Genomic DNA, 16,175 nt, shown 5'->3' on the forward strand with positions numbered 1-16,175 from the left:
GCTGAAAATCTAATATAAAAATAAGAAGTAATAGAAGTACCCAACAGGGCAGGCAGCATGTGTAAAGAGGGAAAGAGTTAATATCTCAGTATAATGGTTTTGTATCAGAATTGATGCAAGCTATATCAGTTGTTATATGGGGAACTTGAAGTCTGAATGGTTTCATTTGTCATCGCCTGTTCATTTGCCTACATAGTTATCAAAGTGTGCACAGATCTCAGACTTCAGAAAATTGTCTTGATAATCTACAATAAAAAATTGATCTTGCCTAAAAGGCTAAACTCAAGATAATTATGTTATTTTTAGATAATGCAATTCTGTGGTACAATCTGGGAGTTGCTAGCAATATGGGAGAATAAAATAATATTAGTGTAAAAGAATGCTAGGCGGTTAGTATAGAGTCTGATTCATGCAGTATGATTCTGTGAACCAATTCCCGTATATTAAAATACTGTCCTAACAACAGCTATCAAAAACACAATATCCACTATTGCGGTCCGGGTGTTAACAATTGATTGTAAATAGATTAGAGAGTCAGCCACAAGAACAGACAATGGTATATTACAAGGTTTATGGGATTCTTGCTTTTTCATGTTTGAAGCATAGAATTCAAAAGGTGAGAGAGCATGCTGGAACTGTTTAAACGATTAATGTGTACAGTACTAGTCACCATGCTACAGTAAGAATATGAAATAAGACCATAAGAGGAGCAGAGTTAGGCCTTTTGGAATCATGGCTGATTTATCATACGTCTTAACCCCATTTTCATGTCTTCACCCTGTAACCTTTGACGTCCTTACTAATCAAGAATCTATTAAGAACCTAATAAGAAACGACCAGAGAGAGTGCAGTGGAAATTTGCAAGGATGTTGTCAGAGCTGGAGAGTCAAAGTTATGATGTATAATTGTCCAGGCTGCTTTGTTTTGTTTGGAACAGAGGAGGCTGAATGATATTTAATTGAACTGTATGAAATTGTGAGAGCCCTAGAGAGGGTAAGCAATAACCTATTTGCTTAAGCATAGAGGGCAGTAATCAGGGAACATAGATTAATGTTAATTGGTGGAAGGATTAGAGAGGAATTGGGGGGGGGGGAATATTATTTCACTCTCAAGATGTGAGTGCTTTGAACTTGCTGCCTAGATGAATGGTGGAGGCAGTACCGCTCAATGTATTTAAGTGGCTGGGTGAGCACTTGAAGTGCCACAACCAATCTGGATCACGAGGTGGGAAGTGGGATGCACCTACAGGCCAGCTTTAGCTGGTGTGGTTGTGATGGCCTGAGCTTCTGTGTCTTAACTTCTTATGAGCCTGATTGAGAGAAGATTTCTTTTGCTGTGTTCTCCCTTTATTTAATAATAACTTGGAAATATTCCCCTATTTTTAGTACTTGTCTGTTTTTGTATGTTCTTTGTCTGGCATATAAATTATTTTAGATATGTAGCTACCTACATACTGAGGTGGCATAGTAGCATAGTGGCTAGTGTAATGCTATTACAGTGCCAGCAATCAGCAATCAGGGTTCAATTCCTGCCGCTGTCTGTAAATAATTTGTATGTTCTCTTCTTGACCTTGTCGGTTTCCTCTGGATGCTCTGGTTTCCTCCGACATTCCAAAGGTGTATGGGTTTGGAGAGAATGGATGTGGAGAGGATGTTTCCTATAGTGGGGGAGTCTAGGACCAGAGGGCACAGCCTCAGAATAGAGGGACATCCCTTTAGAACAGATGAGAGAAGGAATTCCTTTAGCCAGAGGGTAGTGAATATGTGGAATTCATTGCCACATATGGCTGTGGAGGACAAGTCATTAGATATATTTAAAGCAGAGGTTGATAGATTCTTGATAGGAAAGGGTGTCAAAGGTTATGGGGAGAAGGCAGGAGAATGGGGTTGAGAGGACTAATAAATCAGCCATGATGGAATGTTGGAGCAGACTTGATGGGCCAAATGGCCTAATTCTGCTCCAATGTCTTATGGGTTTGGGTTAGGGTTAGTAAGTTGTGGAGATGCTATGTTGGCCCCAGAAGCATAGCGACACTTGTGGGCTGCCCCCAGCACATCCTCTGACTGTGCTGGTCATTGATGCAAATAATGTATTTCATTGTGTGTTTCGATATACATGTAACAAATAAAGCTAATGTTTAAAAATCTTTATCAAGACTACAAATATTTGTAAAATCCTTTAGCTATGCTTACTGTATTCATTCTTTTGGTTCACAGATTTCTTTGCTGAGCTTCATAAAGAAATGGTCTGTCGATCTCAACAGCGAAGGAAGGAAGCTGAAAAGGAACACAAGAACAGGCTGAATGAACTGCAGGAGATCCGTAAACAGTTAACTCAAATGCGATACAAACCAATAAAAATGAACAAGCTTTTTAGTTATCCAAGGAACGATCCAAATTCTCATTTGTGAGAAGATGGACAAAATGAAGAACTGCTGCTCAAGCTGATACCTTAGATTAACAATTCAGGGCAGTTGTTATAGGGCTAAGTGAGGAATTAGTTCAAATAGTTTAACTACTTCAACTGCAAAGATTCCTTTTTATCGAGTCAACCATAAGTCAAAAGAGCATTGACCCGATAATACTTAAAAGACTAGTCGAGAACAAGAAGCAGAACAATTTTCTTATTTTAGGGGTAGGAAATTTAATTTGGATAAAATTAAAACTAAAAATTGAGCATTCTCTCCCTTCTGTTATTATTTTTGCCTCAATTGCTAAATCCTCTGCATAGTGTATTCATTCTATAGATAGAGTGAAGAATTTATGACGATTGGTGGTCCAGGGTGTAAATATTCCAGGTGGTTTTTATATTAAGCCATATAAATTGGCTTTTTCTTGGTTTCATCTCAAATCTGTGTTAGTCTTGGGGTGTGCATATGCTGGCATAGTTTATTCATGCTCTTCATGAGCTTCTCTGTATTTCAGTCCATCTGACTCAAGCATCTAACTTTCCTTTTCTCCTTCATGTTTATTTAGCTTTTCCTTCAATATCTCGGCTTCTTCCAATGGTAGAAACTCATAGTCTGCTTGGGAGCCTATCCTCATATTTTGTCTTCTTGCTTTGCACCAAAGTAAAGAATAAATCTGAGGGTTTTTGATAACCACCAAGTGGACATTTCACCCAAACTTCAAGAGTTTATGAAATCCCTCAGTGTGCTCTGCCTCACTGAAGATAGTTGGGCCCTGAAGGATTCCAGCAATGATGTTCTAGGCTTGGTACAATCAGTTTCCAAAACCATCTTCTTTTGGACAGGGTATTAACTTCTTTAGATGCCCCTTGACTATTTTTACCAAAGCACCTTAATAGAACACTTAGTCAACTGTCTTAATGTCGAGGGCACTCACTGTCACCTCATCACTGCAATTTAACTTTTTGGTAAAAGTATGGATCATGACTTCATTGATGTCTGCAGTCAAGTGCTCCTGGCACAATGGGGCATAGGTAAGCAGGTCATTAATGAGTAAGTGCAGGGCCATAGCACTGTTGCAATACCATCTGTTGCTTTGCTGCTGACTTAACTGGACAGTGACCAGCTATATTAGGTTTGCCCTACTTTTTGTGAGGAGGGTATACCAGAGAAACTTTCTATAATGTCAGGTAAATGTCAGTATTTTAACAGTTACTACATCTGTTAAAGAGCAAGCTGACTGAAAGAGAGTTTTTCATTTTTACTCCAGCATCTGCTTTAATTAGTCTGCTTTTATAGAAGCAAGGCAACAACCTTGAATTCATATATGTGCACTCTAGGGCAATGGTACATTTATTGGCTTCCTTGAGTTGCTGCTGCATTTGGGATGACTTGCCCATTCAAGGTATCATTTCATATTTTCAACCGAGAGACAGAAGGTTCGCACAAAGTACATTTCGTAGCTGTCGTTGTCTGGAATGTACATGTGCATTGAGCAAAGATTGCTGCATAGCTTTCAAGAAAATTGACTACACTTGATTTTTCCATTACCTGAGCCAGAGCCAGAGCCTTGAGCCGACTGAGGTCAGTATTGTTGCACTGGTGTGATCTCAGAACTGATCAAAGTTCAAATCTGGTATCTTGTTGGTCGGCTTGAGTCATTACCAAATATTGGAATGGTAGTTCATTAAAAATACTTATTTTATTGCAGAAACAAACTGTTTTCAGTCATTCTATGTATATAGAACCATTCTTTGTGATAACTAAGTGAAATTCTGCTGTCAGCGGTCTATTCTATAACATAATCAGTTATTCTCAAAGATGCCTATTTACTTCCATCCCAATCTCAAACTTCGCAAGCCCTTGCTCTTCTTCCTATCCCATGATATTATTTAGACTCTTGCTTCCCAGCTCCTGGCCCTGAATCAGAACGTTGTACTTAATTTTCCACTGCAGCAAATTGCACATAACGGCACCCCAGTGCCAGTTTTTTACACGAATCATCAAACTAAGATCTGATCTACCTTCTCGTCTGAACATGCAAAATTCAACGGCATAATATCAAAACAGAAGTCTTGGATATTTGGACAGGAAAGCAGAACTGAGATAAGAGATCAACCATAATCATGATGAACGATACAAGGAGCTGAGCAGCCCATTCCCTCAACTTCTGTGAATAGCAGAGGAGCTATCTGCCCTATTCATGCCAATAAATTGTGAAGGTTTTGAACTGAAAATTTAAGTCCGTTTCTCTTTCTACCAATACTGAGTGTTTCCAGTATTTTTCTATTTTTATTTCATATTTCCAGCATTTGCAGTTTTTTTAAAATTTTCACCTGACAGCAGTGTTCTTTGTATGCTCCTCCATACATGCAGTGAGTGTGGATTGCTATGACTGCTTTTATTCTTGTATTTTCATGTGATTTGGCAGTATGAATAAACCCTTTAATAAATGAAACATCCAAAAAACAATCTAGAATACACTGGCTCTGCATTACACAGGAATATATGACTGCATTCTCCTGAATATCAGATCACACGTTGCTGGCAAAAGCAATACTGCTTGTCATGTAGAAAAAGCTGGTGAAGCACACCGCTAATGTGTTCAGAGAAATCTCTCAAATATTTTTCATAATCCAATAGTTATCCTTCAAGGTCAAAGAAACCTCTTAAAACATCACACACATGATTTCTGACACTGCTACAGGACTCATTAAGTTCAGGACCAATTTGCAGCCATTTTCTTGCCTCACTGCTTTCATCATTGATATGCAGAAGTAGTCTAATAAAAATGTAATAGATATATTCCATGATAAACCTGAATTCAAATTACAAGTGCATTCTCACTGCACTAATTCCCACAGCTTTACGTTTTCACAAGAAGGTTCAAGTGCAATATGAAAGGATAGGAATAGAGTTTCTATAATCTCTTCTGCAGTTTCAACATAACTGGATTTCCTTGCCTCAATTGCAGGACGATTACCCTGAACATTTTTGTCCATCGCCAAAATCTATGTAGGAAATGAGTTACTGTAGTCTTTTTTCCCCTTTCACTTGAACTATTTTTAAAACTTTTCTAGAAGGCCCATGGACTCTAAAACAACAAATATTAAAATATATTTACATTCAGGCACTAAATAGTCCTTGCAGGCGAGGCAGCAAGGAGTCTGGGAGTCTGTAAAGGTCATTTATTGTATCTGGTGCTCCCAGTACGGGATCCTCTATTTCGGCGAGACTTGATGCAGATTGGGGGACCACTTCAAGCACCTGCACTCCGTCTGCCACAACAACTATCTCCTGATAGCCTCCCATTTTAAATCCAATTCCCATTCCACACAGACATGTCTGTCCAGGACCTCCTCTACTGTAACGATAAGGCTAAATGCAGGTTGGAGAAGCAACATCTCCTGTTCTATCTTGGTAGTCCCCAATCTGATGGCATGAACATTGATTTTTCTAACTTCCAATAACCATCAGCTCCCTCAGCTTCCCCTGCTCCTTTATTCCATGATCCAATGTCCTCCCTATCAGATTCCTTCTCCTTCATCCCTTTTGCCTCATTGACCTGTCACCTCCCAACTTCTCAGTTAATCCCCTTTTATTCCCCCAACCCACCCATCTTTTCCCTCTCCTGGTCTCACCTATTACCTGCCAACTTGTACTCCTTACCACCCCCCCCCCACTGCACTCCCCACCATTTTTTTTTATTATTCTGGTTTCTGCCTGCTCTCCTTTCTAGTCCTGATGAAGGGTCTTGGCCCAAAATGTTGACTGCTCATAGATGCTGCCTGCCCTGGTGAGTTCCTCCAGCATTTTGTGTGTGTTGTTCCATAAGAGCATTAATGATTTTCTGACAATTATTAATGTTAAACAGAGTAGGTATTGCACAGCCATGAACGAATAGGGCAGATATACAGTCATTGTGCTTATTGGTAACATAACATCCTTTCCCTGCTTTAGAACTCAAACTGCCTTTTCTTTATGCTTTACGAGCAGGTGTACAAGTGTGCCCAATAAGGTGACCACTGAGTGTATGTTGTCGACGATGATGACATACACTCAGTGGCCACTTTATTGGGCACACCTGTACACCTCGTTAATGCAAATATCTAATCAACCAATCATGTGACAGCAACTCAATGCATAAAAACCTGCAGATATGGTCAAGAGGTTCAGTTGTTGTTCAGACCAAACATCGGAATGGGGAGGAAATGTGATCCAAGTGATTTTGACCATGGAATGATTGTTGGTGCCAGACATGGTGGTTTGAGTATCTCAGAAACTTCTGATTTCCTTGGAATTTTCATGCACGACAGCCTCTAGAGTTTACAGAGAATGGTGCGAAAAACAAAAAAACGTCCAGTGAGTGGGCAGTTCTGTGGGCAAAAATGCCTTGTTAATGAGAGAATGGCCAGACTGGTTCGAGCTGAGAGGAAGGCAACAGTAACTCAAATAACTACGCTTTACAACAGTGGTGTACAGAAGAGCATCTGAACACATAACATGTTGAACCTTGAAGTGGATGGGCTACAGCAGTAGAAGATCACACTGGGTTCGACTCTTGTACTGAATAAAGTGGGCACTGAGTGTATTTTCACCACTTTTTTTTGTCTCAGGATGGCCTGAAGTATCTTGACTCATTACAAGCAGCAATTTCGAGAGAGTTAAGGATCTATATTTTTCAGTTACTCAACATTCACAGATGGATGTGATAAATTGCAGCGATTTGATCTGATTGTTCATTGCAGAACTGCAGCAGCAGTACAGTACAATATGCAAAAAAAAACTATAGACCACAATAAGAAATGTATATTGAAAATAAATAAATAGAGTAGAATAGTTAGGTACTGTTCATGAGTTCATTCATTATCACTGACTTCTGTTGTGAAACGTGTTGTTTTCACAGTGCAAAAATTACTATAAGTTGCAAAAAGAAATATATAAAAAATAAATAGTGCAAAAATAGAGCAAAACTGAGAAGTAGTGCTTATGGGTTCATGGACCTTTCAGAAATCTGATGGCAGAGCAGAAGAAGATGTTCCGAAAACATTGAGTATGTGGCTTCAAGCTCCTGTGTCTCCTCCCTGATGGTAGTAATAAGAATAGGGCATATCCTGGATGGTGATGGTCCCCAATGATGGATGCCGCCTTCTTGAGGCAATGCTTTTTAAAGACGTCTTCAGTGGTGCGGAGCCGAGTGCCCGTGATGGAGCTGGCTGAGTCTACAGCCCTCTGCAGCATTTTTTGATCCTGTGCATTGAAGCCTCTAAACCAGAAAGTGGTTCAACCACTTAGAATGCTCTCCATGTACATGTGTAGACATTTACTAGAATCTGTGGTGAAATACCAAACCTTCTCAAACTCCTAATGAAGTATAGATGCTGGCGCACCTTTTTCATGATTGCCCAGGATAGATCCCAAGATGCTAACAACTAGGAACTTGAAGCTGCTCATCCTTTCCACTCCTGACCAGTCAATGAGGACTGGTGTGTGTTCTCCCAACTTCCCCCTCCTGAAGTCCACAATCAATTCAAAGTTCAATGTAAATTTATTATCAAAGTACATATATGTCACCATATACAACCAAGAGATTTATTTTATTGCAGGCATTTACAATAGAACAAAGAAATACAACAAAATCAATGAAAAGCTACACACAGGCTGACAAACAACCAATGTACAAAGAATACAAACTGTGTAAATGCAAAAAAAAACAAAAATAATAAGTAAATAAATAAAACTGAGAACATGAGTTGTAAAGTCCTGGAAAGTGAACTGTGAATTGGTTGTGGAATCAGTTCAATGTTGAGTGAAGTTATCCACACTAGTTCAGGAGTCTGATGGTTGAAAGGTAATAACTGATACTGAACCTGGTGGTGTGGGACCTAGGGCTCCTGTACCTCCTTTCAATTCCTTGCTCTTACTAACATTGAGTGCAAGGTTATTGTGACACCACTCAATCAACCTGTACAGCTTCTCACCACCATCTGAAATTCTGCCAACAATAACTGTGTCATTGGCGAATTTATAAATGGTATTTGAGCTGTGCCTCAAGCTCTAAATATTAAGACGAAAGGAATAACAACTTATTCTCCCACTGAAACTTCTGATTTCTTTAACGCACTGCTGCTTGATGAGTAATATTATGGACTTTAGTAAGGTCAAACTGGGAGCCCACTCTCTGTGCTGTAGAGAATTAAGCACGTCTTACAAAGCAAAACATAGGGAGCTTCAAAAACAAAAATAAAACTGCAGGTGCTGGAGGTTGGGAATAAAAATAGAAAGTGCTGGAAATACTCAGTAGCACTGGTAGTATCAGTGGAGAGTGAAATAGATCTAATGCCGTAGTGAATGATCTATCTTTGGGATTATGAAAGTCAGAAATCAAAGGTGTTAAAGTTCCACAGGAGGGGTGGAGAAATTAAAGGGACTGTGTGTGATCGGCTGACCAAAGAGATAATAGTGTCAGATGATGAGGTATTGAAGGCCTGTTAACCACAGCTGGTCATCTGGGGTGCCACAGTGGTGTAGCAGTTAGCGCAATGCTATTACATTTCGGGGCGTCGGAGTTCAGAGTTCAGTTCTGGCAAGCCTTGTGAGGTGTTTGTGCATTCCCCCTGTGACTATGTGGGTTTCCACTCACAGTCCAAAGACGTAGATTAGTAGATTAACTGATCATTGTAAATTGTCCTGTGATTAGGCTAGGGTTAAGTCGGGTTGCTGGGGCCTGTTCCATGCTGTATCTAAAATCTGGAGAAAAGGTAAATTGAAGAGGACAGAGAGAGAAAGAAAAGGTGGGGTTCAAAGATTGCAGTTGCTCGGAATCTGAAATAAAAGGGATTGCGGAAATACCCACCTGCTTAAGCAGCATCCATAGAGACAGAAAATAAGGAAAATAGGATACAAACTGGGAAACCTAGCTACCTGAAAGACTAAACACAGGAGATTCTACAGATGTTGGAAGTTCAGAATAACTCAAACAAATTGCTGGAGAAACTCAGCAGGTCAGGCAGCATCTATGGAAAGGAATAAAGAGTCAACATTTTGGGTTGAGACCCTTCATCAGGAAATGCCTCTTCCCTATTCTTTTCCAGTTCAAATGAAGGGTCTGGGCCTAAAATGTCAACTCTTTATTCCCCGCCATAGATGCTGCCTGACTTGCTGAGTTCCTCCAGCACTTTATGTATGTTATCTGAAAGACTCATCAATACTAGGAGATATAATCTTTTTATCTCTTCCTTTCTCATTTTTCAGGGACTTCAATGCACCTTTCAAGGTGAAGCAGCAATCCACTTGTACGCTACATCTGATGCTCAATGTGTGGCCTCCGCAATGCTAGATGGCAGTTTGAAAGAACTTGTCCATTCAGTCCACAAGGGAGACAGTAAGTTTCTAGCTGCCAGTTAGTTTCCAGCTTCCATCTCCAACATGATCACACCACCAAGCACATCTTTCCCTCCCCCACTACTTTCTGCTTTTCACACAGGTCGCTCCCTACGCAACTCCCTTGTGCATTCTTCCCTCCCCACTGATCTCCCTCCTGGCACTTATCCTTGCCCCTACACCTCCTCCCTCACTACCATTCAGGGCCCCAAACAGTCCTTCCAGGGGAGGCAACACTTCACCTGTGAGACTGTTGGAGTCATCTACTATGTCCAGTGCTCCTGATGTGGCCTTCTATATATCGGTAAGACCTGACGTAGATTGGGAGACCATTTCGCTGAGCATTTACGCTCCGTCTGCCAGAGAAAGCAGGATCTCCCAGTGGCCCCTCATTTTAATTTCACTTCCCATTCCCATTCCAACATGTCACGATGAGGCCACACTCAGGTTGGAGGAACAACACCTTATATTCTGTCTGGGTAGTCTCCAACCTGATAGCATGAACATCAATTTCTTGAACTTTCGGTAATGCCTCCACCCCCCTCCACCCTTCACCATTCCCCAACCCCTTTTCCCTCTCTCACCTTATCTTCTTATCTGCCCATCGCCTCCCTCTGGTGCTCCTGCGTCCTTTTCTTTTTCCACAGTACCATGGCCTTCTGTTCTCTCCTATCGGACAGTGGTGTCAAGAAAACAACCTCTCCCTCAATGTCGCTAAAACAAAGGAGCTGGTTGTGGATTACAGGAGGAATGGAGATGGGCTAACCTCTATAGACATCAATGGATTTGGGGTTGAGAGGGTGAACAGCTTTAAGTTCCTTGGCATCCACATCACCAAGGATCTCACGTGGTCTGTACACACCAGCTGTGTGGTGAAAAAGGCACAGCAGCACCTCTTTCACCTCAGACGGTTGAAGAAGTTTGGTATGGGCCCCCAGATCCTATGAACTTTCTACATGAGCACAATTGAGAGCATCCTGACTGGCTGCATCACTGCCTGGTATGGGAACTGTACTTCCCTTAGTCGCAGGATTCTGCAGAGAGTGGTGTGGACAGCCCAGCGCATCTGTAATTGTGAACTTCCCATGATTCAGGACATTAACAAAGACAGGTGTGTAAAAAGGGCCCGAAAGATCATTGGGGACCTGAGTCACCCCAACCACAAACTGTTCCAGCTGCTACCATCCGGGAAACGGTACCGCAGCATAAAGCCAGGACCAACAGGCTCCGGGACAGCTTCTTCCACCGGGCCATCGGACTGATGAACTCATGCTGATTTGAGTGTTTTTCTATGTTATATTGATTATTTTATTTATTATAAATTACTATAATTGCACATTTAGAGGGAGACGTAACGTAAAGATTTTTACTCCTCATGTATGTGAAGGATGTAAGAAATAAAGTTCAATTCAGTTCAATTCTCCAGCCTTATATCTCTTTGACCAATCAACTTCCCAGCTCTATACTTCACCCCTCCCCCTTCTGGTTTCACCTATCACCTTGTGTTTCTCTCTCCTCTCCCCTCCCCATCCTTTTAAATCTACTCCTCATCTTTTTTTCTCCAGTCCTGCCGAAGGGTCTCGGCCCGAAACATTGACTGTACTTTTTTCCATAGATGCTGCCTGGCCTGCTGAGTTCCTCCAGCATTCTGTGTGTGTTGCTTGGATTTCCAGCATCTGCAGATTTTCTCTTGTTTGTGAGTTAGTTTAATTTTCCCTTCTGTTCCTTCTCTGAGCTCAAGGTCATTGACATCCAAAAACAGTCCAATGCAACTTCCGGACCATCACACCTTCTGATTAGGTATGCTGCAGCCCTCAATGTTATATGAAATATTTTGCCAACAACCATCCTTTCCAGTTTGTGACAGAGCTAGACAGTTATTATGTAAGGTCACTAATCTATGTTGTCATTTAGGTTTCTCTCTCTGTAATTGATGTCTGGTCTGCTGGATATTCAATTAAAAATTCCAGCAACTATAGTCTCATGTTTCAGGTTTTTTTCTCTCCCTCAGACTTGATTCATCCCTTTCATTTTCTATCTGCTGATTAACTGCATTTAATAGCTTTTCACTAACCTCTCAATCAGTACCATAATCTTTTTGCTGAATCTCTTTTGTTCTCTCCCCGATTCGGACTTTCATTTTACTTTCTCTGTCCATTCACTCTTTTGTAACTTAAAACAGTTTCGATTTCTTGCTGTTCAGACGTCTAACAAAAGGTCATTGTGATCAGTTTTTGGACCCTTCATCTAAGAAAGAATGTGCTGGCATTGGAGAAAGTCCAGAGGATGTTAACAAAAATGATCCCAGGAAGGAAAGGGTTAACGTATGATGAGTGATTGATGGCTCTGGGCTTGTGCACTGAAGATTAGAAGAATGAGGAGGGACCTCAATGAAACCTATTGAATAGACCTACATAGAGTGGACATGGAGAGGATATTTCCTATAAGGGGGGAGTCTAGGACCAGAGGGCAGAGCCTCAGAATAGAAGGACGATCCTTTAGAACAGAGATAAGAAATTTCTCCAGCTAGGGGGAGGTGAATCTGTTGAATTCATTGCCACAGACAGCTGTGGAGGTCAAGTCATTGGGTATTTTTGAAACAGAGGTTGATAGGTTCCTGATTAGTAAGTGTGTCAAAGGTTATGGGGAGAAGGCAAAAGAATGGTGTTGTGAGGGATAATAGGCAGATTTAATAGGCCGATTGGTCTAATTCTGCTCCTATGTCTTATGGTCATTAACTTTGTTGTTCCTTGCAGAGATGCTGCTTAACCTATTGAGTATTTTCAGCATTTTATGTTCTTATTTTAGCAAACTTCACTGTTACTCAAAAATAAAATTAGTCTTAGGTCATCAGCCTGCTGTTATTTTGTTCCAGGGTTCATTGGGAAATGGTAGACTGTTCTTTAGGCCCCAGTGAGTTGTGTTGCAGTGATTAGATTGGTGAAGTTTACAGCTAACGTCTTCATCACTACTTCACATTATCTCCTTAAACCTTTGAGTGGAGCTACACCTTAAATTGTAAGCAGAGCTGCTTTGTGTGTTCTGCATTCTTGTCATTGCACTCTGCCAAACGATAAATCTCACTACTTCCTCTTCCTCTGTCTCCAGAAGCTTTGATTGGACAGTGTACACAGAGAACCTTGGCAAGCATGCTGTCCATTTTATTGTAAATTGTTTCATTATAGTTGGAATCTCTGACTGTGCATGCAAAAGAATGCACATCCTTTTGATGAGGTAATTAAATGTTTCGTAGTCTAATGTTATTCTATCAGAGAAACTTATTAATGTCTTTATGCTGTGCTGGAACTAAAAAGTGATTTATCTCTACATCTCTCCATTTCATTCTACAAACTGTTAAGCACACACTCCAATTGTAATATAAATACTAAACACAAGAGATTCTGCAGATGCTAGAAATCCAGAGTAACAGACAGAATGCTAGAGGAACTCGGCAAGTCAGGCAGCATCTGTGGAAAGGAATAAACAATCAACATTTGGGGCCAAGACCCTTCTTCAGGACTGGAAAGGCAGGTGTAAGAAGCCCCCTTACTTTCCAGTCTCAATGAAGCCTTTTGGCTTCTTCCCCTTCCTTTCCAGTCCTGATGAAGGGTCTCAACCAAAAATATCGACTCTTTGTTCTTTTCCATAGATGATGTCTGACCTGCTGATTTCCTCCAGCATTCTCTGTGTGTATCGTAAGTACCCCATTCTTTCGTGTTATAAATCCTCAGACAGTGAATACGGACCAAAAAGGGCTTCGCTTCCAGATGAGCTCAATGCCTTCTATGCTCACTTTGACCATCAAAACATGGAGGAGCCATTGTAAGCTCCCACAGCCCCCAATGATCCTGTGTTTTCAGTCTTTGAGAGCAACGTGAGAATATCCTTCAGGAGGGTGATCCCACAGAAATCATACAGCCCAGATGGGGTATCTGGCCAAGTACTAAAGGCCTCACCTAATCGACTGACTGAAGTGCTCAGCGATATCTTTAACCTCTGGCTTCGGCAGTCTCAGGTGCCCACCTGCTTCAAGCAGGCTTCAGTAATACCGGCGCCTAAGAAGAAGGTGGTGATCTGCCTCATTGACTATCATCCAGTAGCACCTACATCCACAGCAATGAAGTACTTTGAGAGGTTGTTGATGAAACATATCAACTCCTGCCTGAGAAGAGACTTGGATCCGCTCCAATTTGCCTACTGGAGCAACAAGTGTCATCCCATTGGCTCTTCACTTGACCATGGAACATCTGGACACCAAAGATGCATACATCAGGATGCTCTTTATTTTGTTCAGCTCGGCATTCAATATTATCATCTCCTCAAAACCAATCAATAAGCTTCTAAACCTTGGCCTCAATAATTTCTGTGGAATTAGATCCTCCATTTCCTCACTTGCAGACCCCAGTCGGTTCTGATTGGCAACAACATCTCCACAATCTCCATCAGCGCATGTGCACCATATTGGTGTGTGTTTACCCCACTGCTCTGCTCACTTTACACCTATGACTGTGTGGTTAAGCACAGCTCCAATGCCATACTTAAGTTTGCTGACACCACCACTGACGTTGACCGAATCAAAGGTGGTACTGAATCAGCATTTTGTTTTTTAAAGTAGTTTTGATTGTTCATTCTCCAGTTTAACATTAGTGAGCAAGTTGGCCAGCTGGACCCATATTACTGCAATTCTCACTTTAAGATCTTTTGTGATCAACCGTCAGCAAAAAAGTTCATTGTAACTGGCAGAAAACTCATGAAACAAACTCTTCATTGCACACTCCTAAGTATGCAATTATATTGCATGAATCACAAAACAAGACTTTCAAGGCAGCTGTTAATTAGGGCTACAAAGTACTTGCAGTCAATGTGTGGAAAATTAACATCTTCTATTTTTAAAGTACATTGATGACACCACTTCTGAAGTTCCAGTCATTTTTTCGCATTGGGTCATAGTGTGGGACAGTACTCAATCTGGAATCCTAACTTTAGTAGACTCTTCCCTCCAGCAGAGCCTACTTTGCTTGGAATTGCACAGATCCAGTCATCGATAGTCAGGTATAATCCTTCTCAGAAACGTTATACTTTATCCCAGCATCAGAACACACTTGACAGTTTGTCAACCTACCCACCATGGTGAGAACCAATTAGAGACATCTTTGCCTCCTGAGGTTGACTGTCATCACAGGGAATTAGTCCTGCGCACATTGTCAGTTAATGTTCAGGAATTGAAATAGGGAAAGTGCACAAAGGCAGTATGTGAAAGCCACCCACACCAGCTATGCATCTCGAGTACTTGCCTGTAGTTAAAAATAATGTTGGCAGTAGGGTTTGACATTTTTTTAAAAATTAAAAATAGATTAATACTTTGTATAACTGGAGAATGGAGTCCAGATCCAGATCCAGCCATCACATCATGGTTGAATCACCTGTCAGCAAGGACCCTCATACCAATAAAATGATTAAAATTCTATCATTGTTGAATAGTATACTCTAAATCGTATTTACTGAAGCCAACTTTGAGAATGGGAAATGCTCATTAACCACAGGGTGATATGTGGAAACAGTGGGCTTAATGCCTCACCTCTTTACCACTTTAGTGGTAAATCTGAAACCCAGTTAGACTAGGAACCTTTTGCAAGACTCTTGATTTTCGTCAGTTCCCTTTTGTGGTTCTCCCATCATAGCTAAACTGATTCTTTTGTTTTTGGCCGCCATGATTGTGATGTTACCTATATTAACTTTGTTATCTTTGACAGGGTACTTTCCCTCTTAAACCAGAGTTGCGACAGAATTTTAGAACAGTTTGTTCAGTGGGATTTCAATCACAGTTAACTGTGCTGTCCCTGAACAGAGAAAACAGTACACAGAAATACACCTACAATTCCTACATTGTATGTTTTTTATAACTCTATACCCTAAACTATGGAATCCAAAGTGTAGATGGTCTGCCAAAGTGTGTGCTCTCAATACTGATTATTTTTATCTCCTAAAGTTACAACAGTTTGGTTTGAAGGAACACTGCCTTGATAACCTGAATAACCAAACTATGCGTTTCAGACCAGAGAACTCAATGAAAATAGGAGTTAGTTCCTTGTGTCTGAATAATGTAAAGGTTTAGCTCGGTTCTATTTTGATCATTTATTCCATGGGTACAAAAAGTTCTTGCTTCCAGCTTAACCATATTGTGTTGTGAAGCTTTTAGATAGTAGATTTTCACACTTAAACTTGTTAGCAATTTAATTGCCTCGTAGCAGTTGGCAAAAAATATTTATTTCACAAACTCAAAGCCTGTATTTTAATATAAATTTTTGAATATGTTGGCAGATTATAAAATTAAAATGAAATCGAGAGTATCAAGTTACTTGATCTCCAATTACTGGCGTACTCA

The 16,175-nt window shown here is 40.7% G+C and overlaps 1 protein-coding gene across 1 annotated transcript in view; it reads left to right on the forward strand.

Moving 5' to 3' along the window:
- The window catches only part of LOC134340172 (leucine-rich repeat-containing protein 46-like), a 34,730-nt gene extending 29,985 nt beyond the window's left edge, over positions 1-4,745 (forward strand). The window contains exon 8 of the mRNA XM_063037101.1: positions 2,217-4,745. Within this exon, the coding sequence (XP_062893171.1) occupies positions 2,217-2,410 (194 nt within the window). The 3' untranslated portion in view covers positions 2,411-4,745. The remainder of the gene's footprint in view (positions 1-2,216) is intronic.
- Positions 4,746-16,175: the final 11,430 nt, after the last annotated feature.

The sequence above is a fragment of the Mobula hypostoma genome, chromosome X1 (assembly GCF_963921235.1).
Source record: "Mobula hypostoma chromosome X1, sMobHyp1.1, whole genome shotgun sequence".
Classification (NCBI taxonomy): Eukaryota; Metazoa; Chordata; class Chondrichthyes; order Myliobatiformes; family Myliobatidae; genus Mobula; species Mobula hypostoma.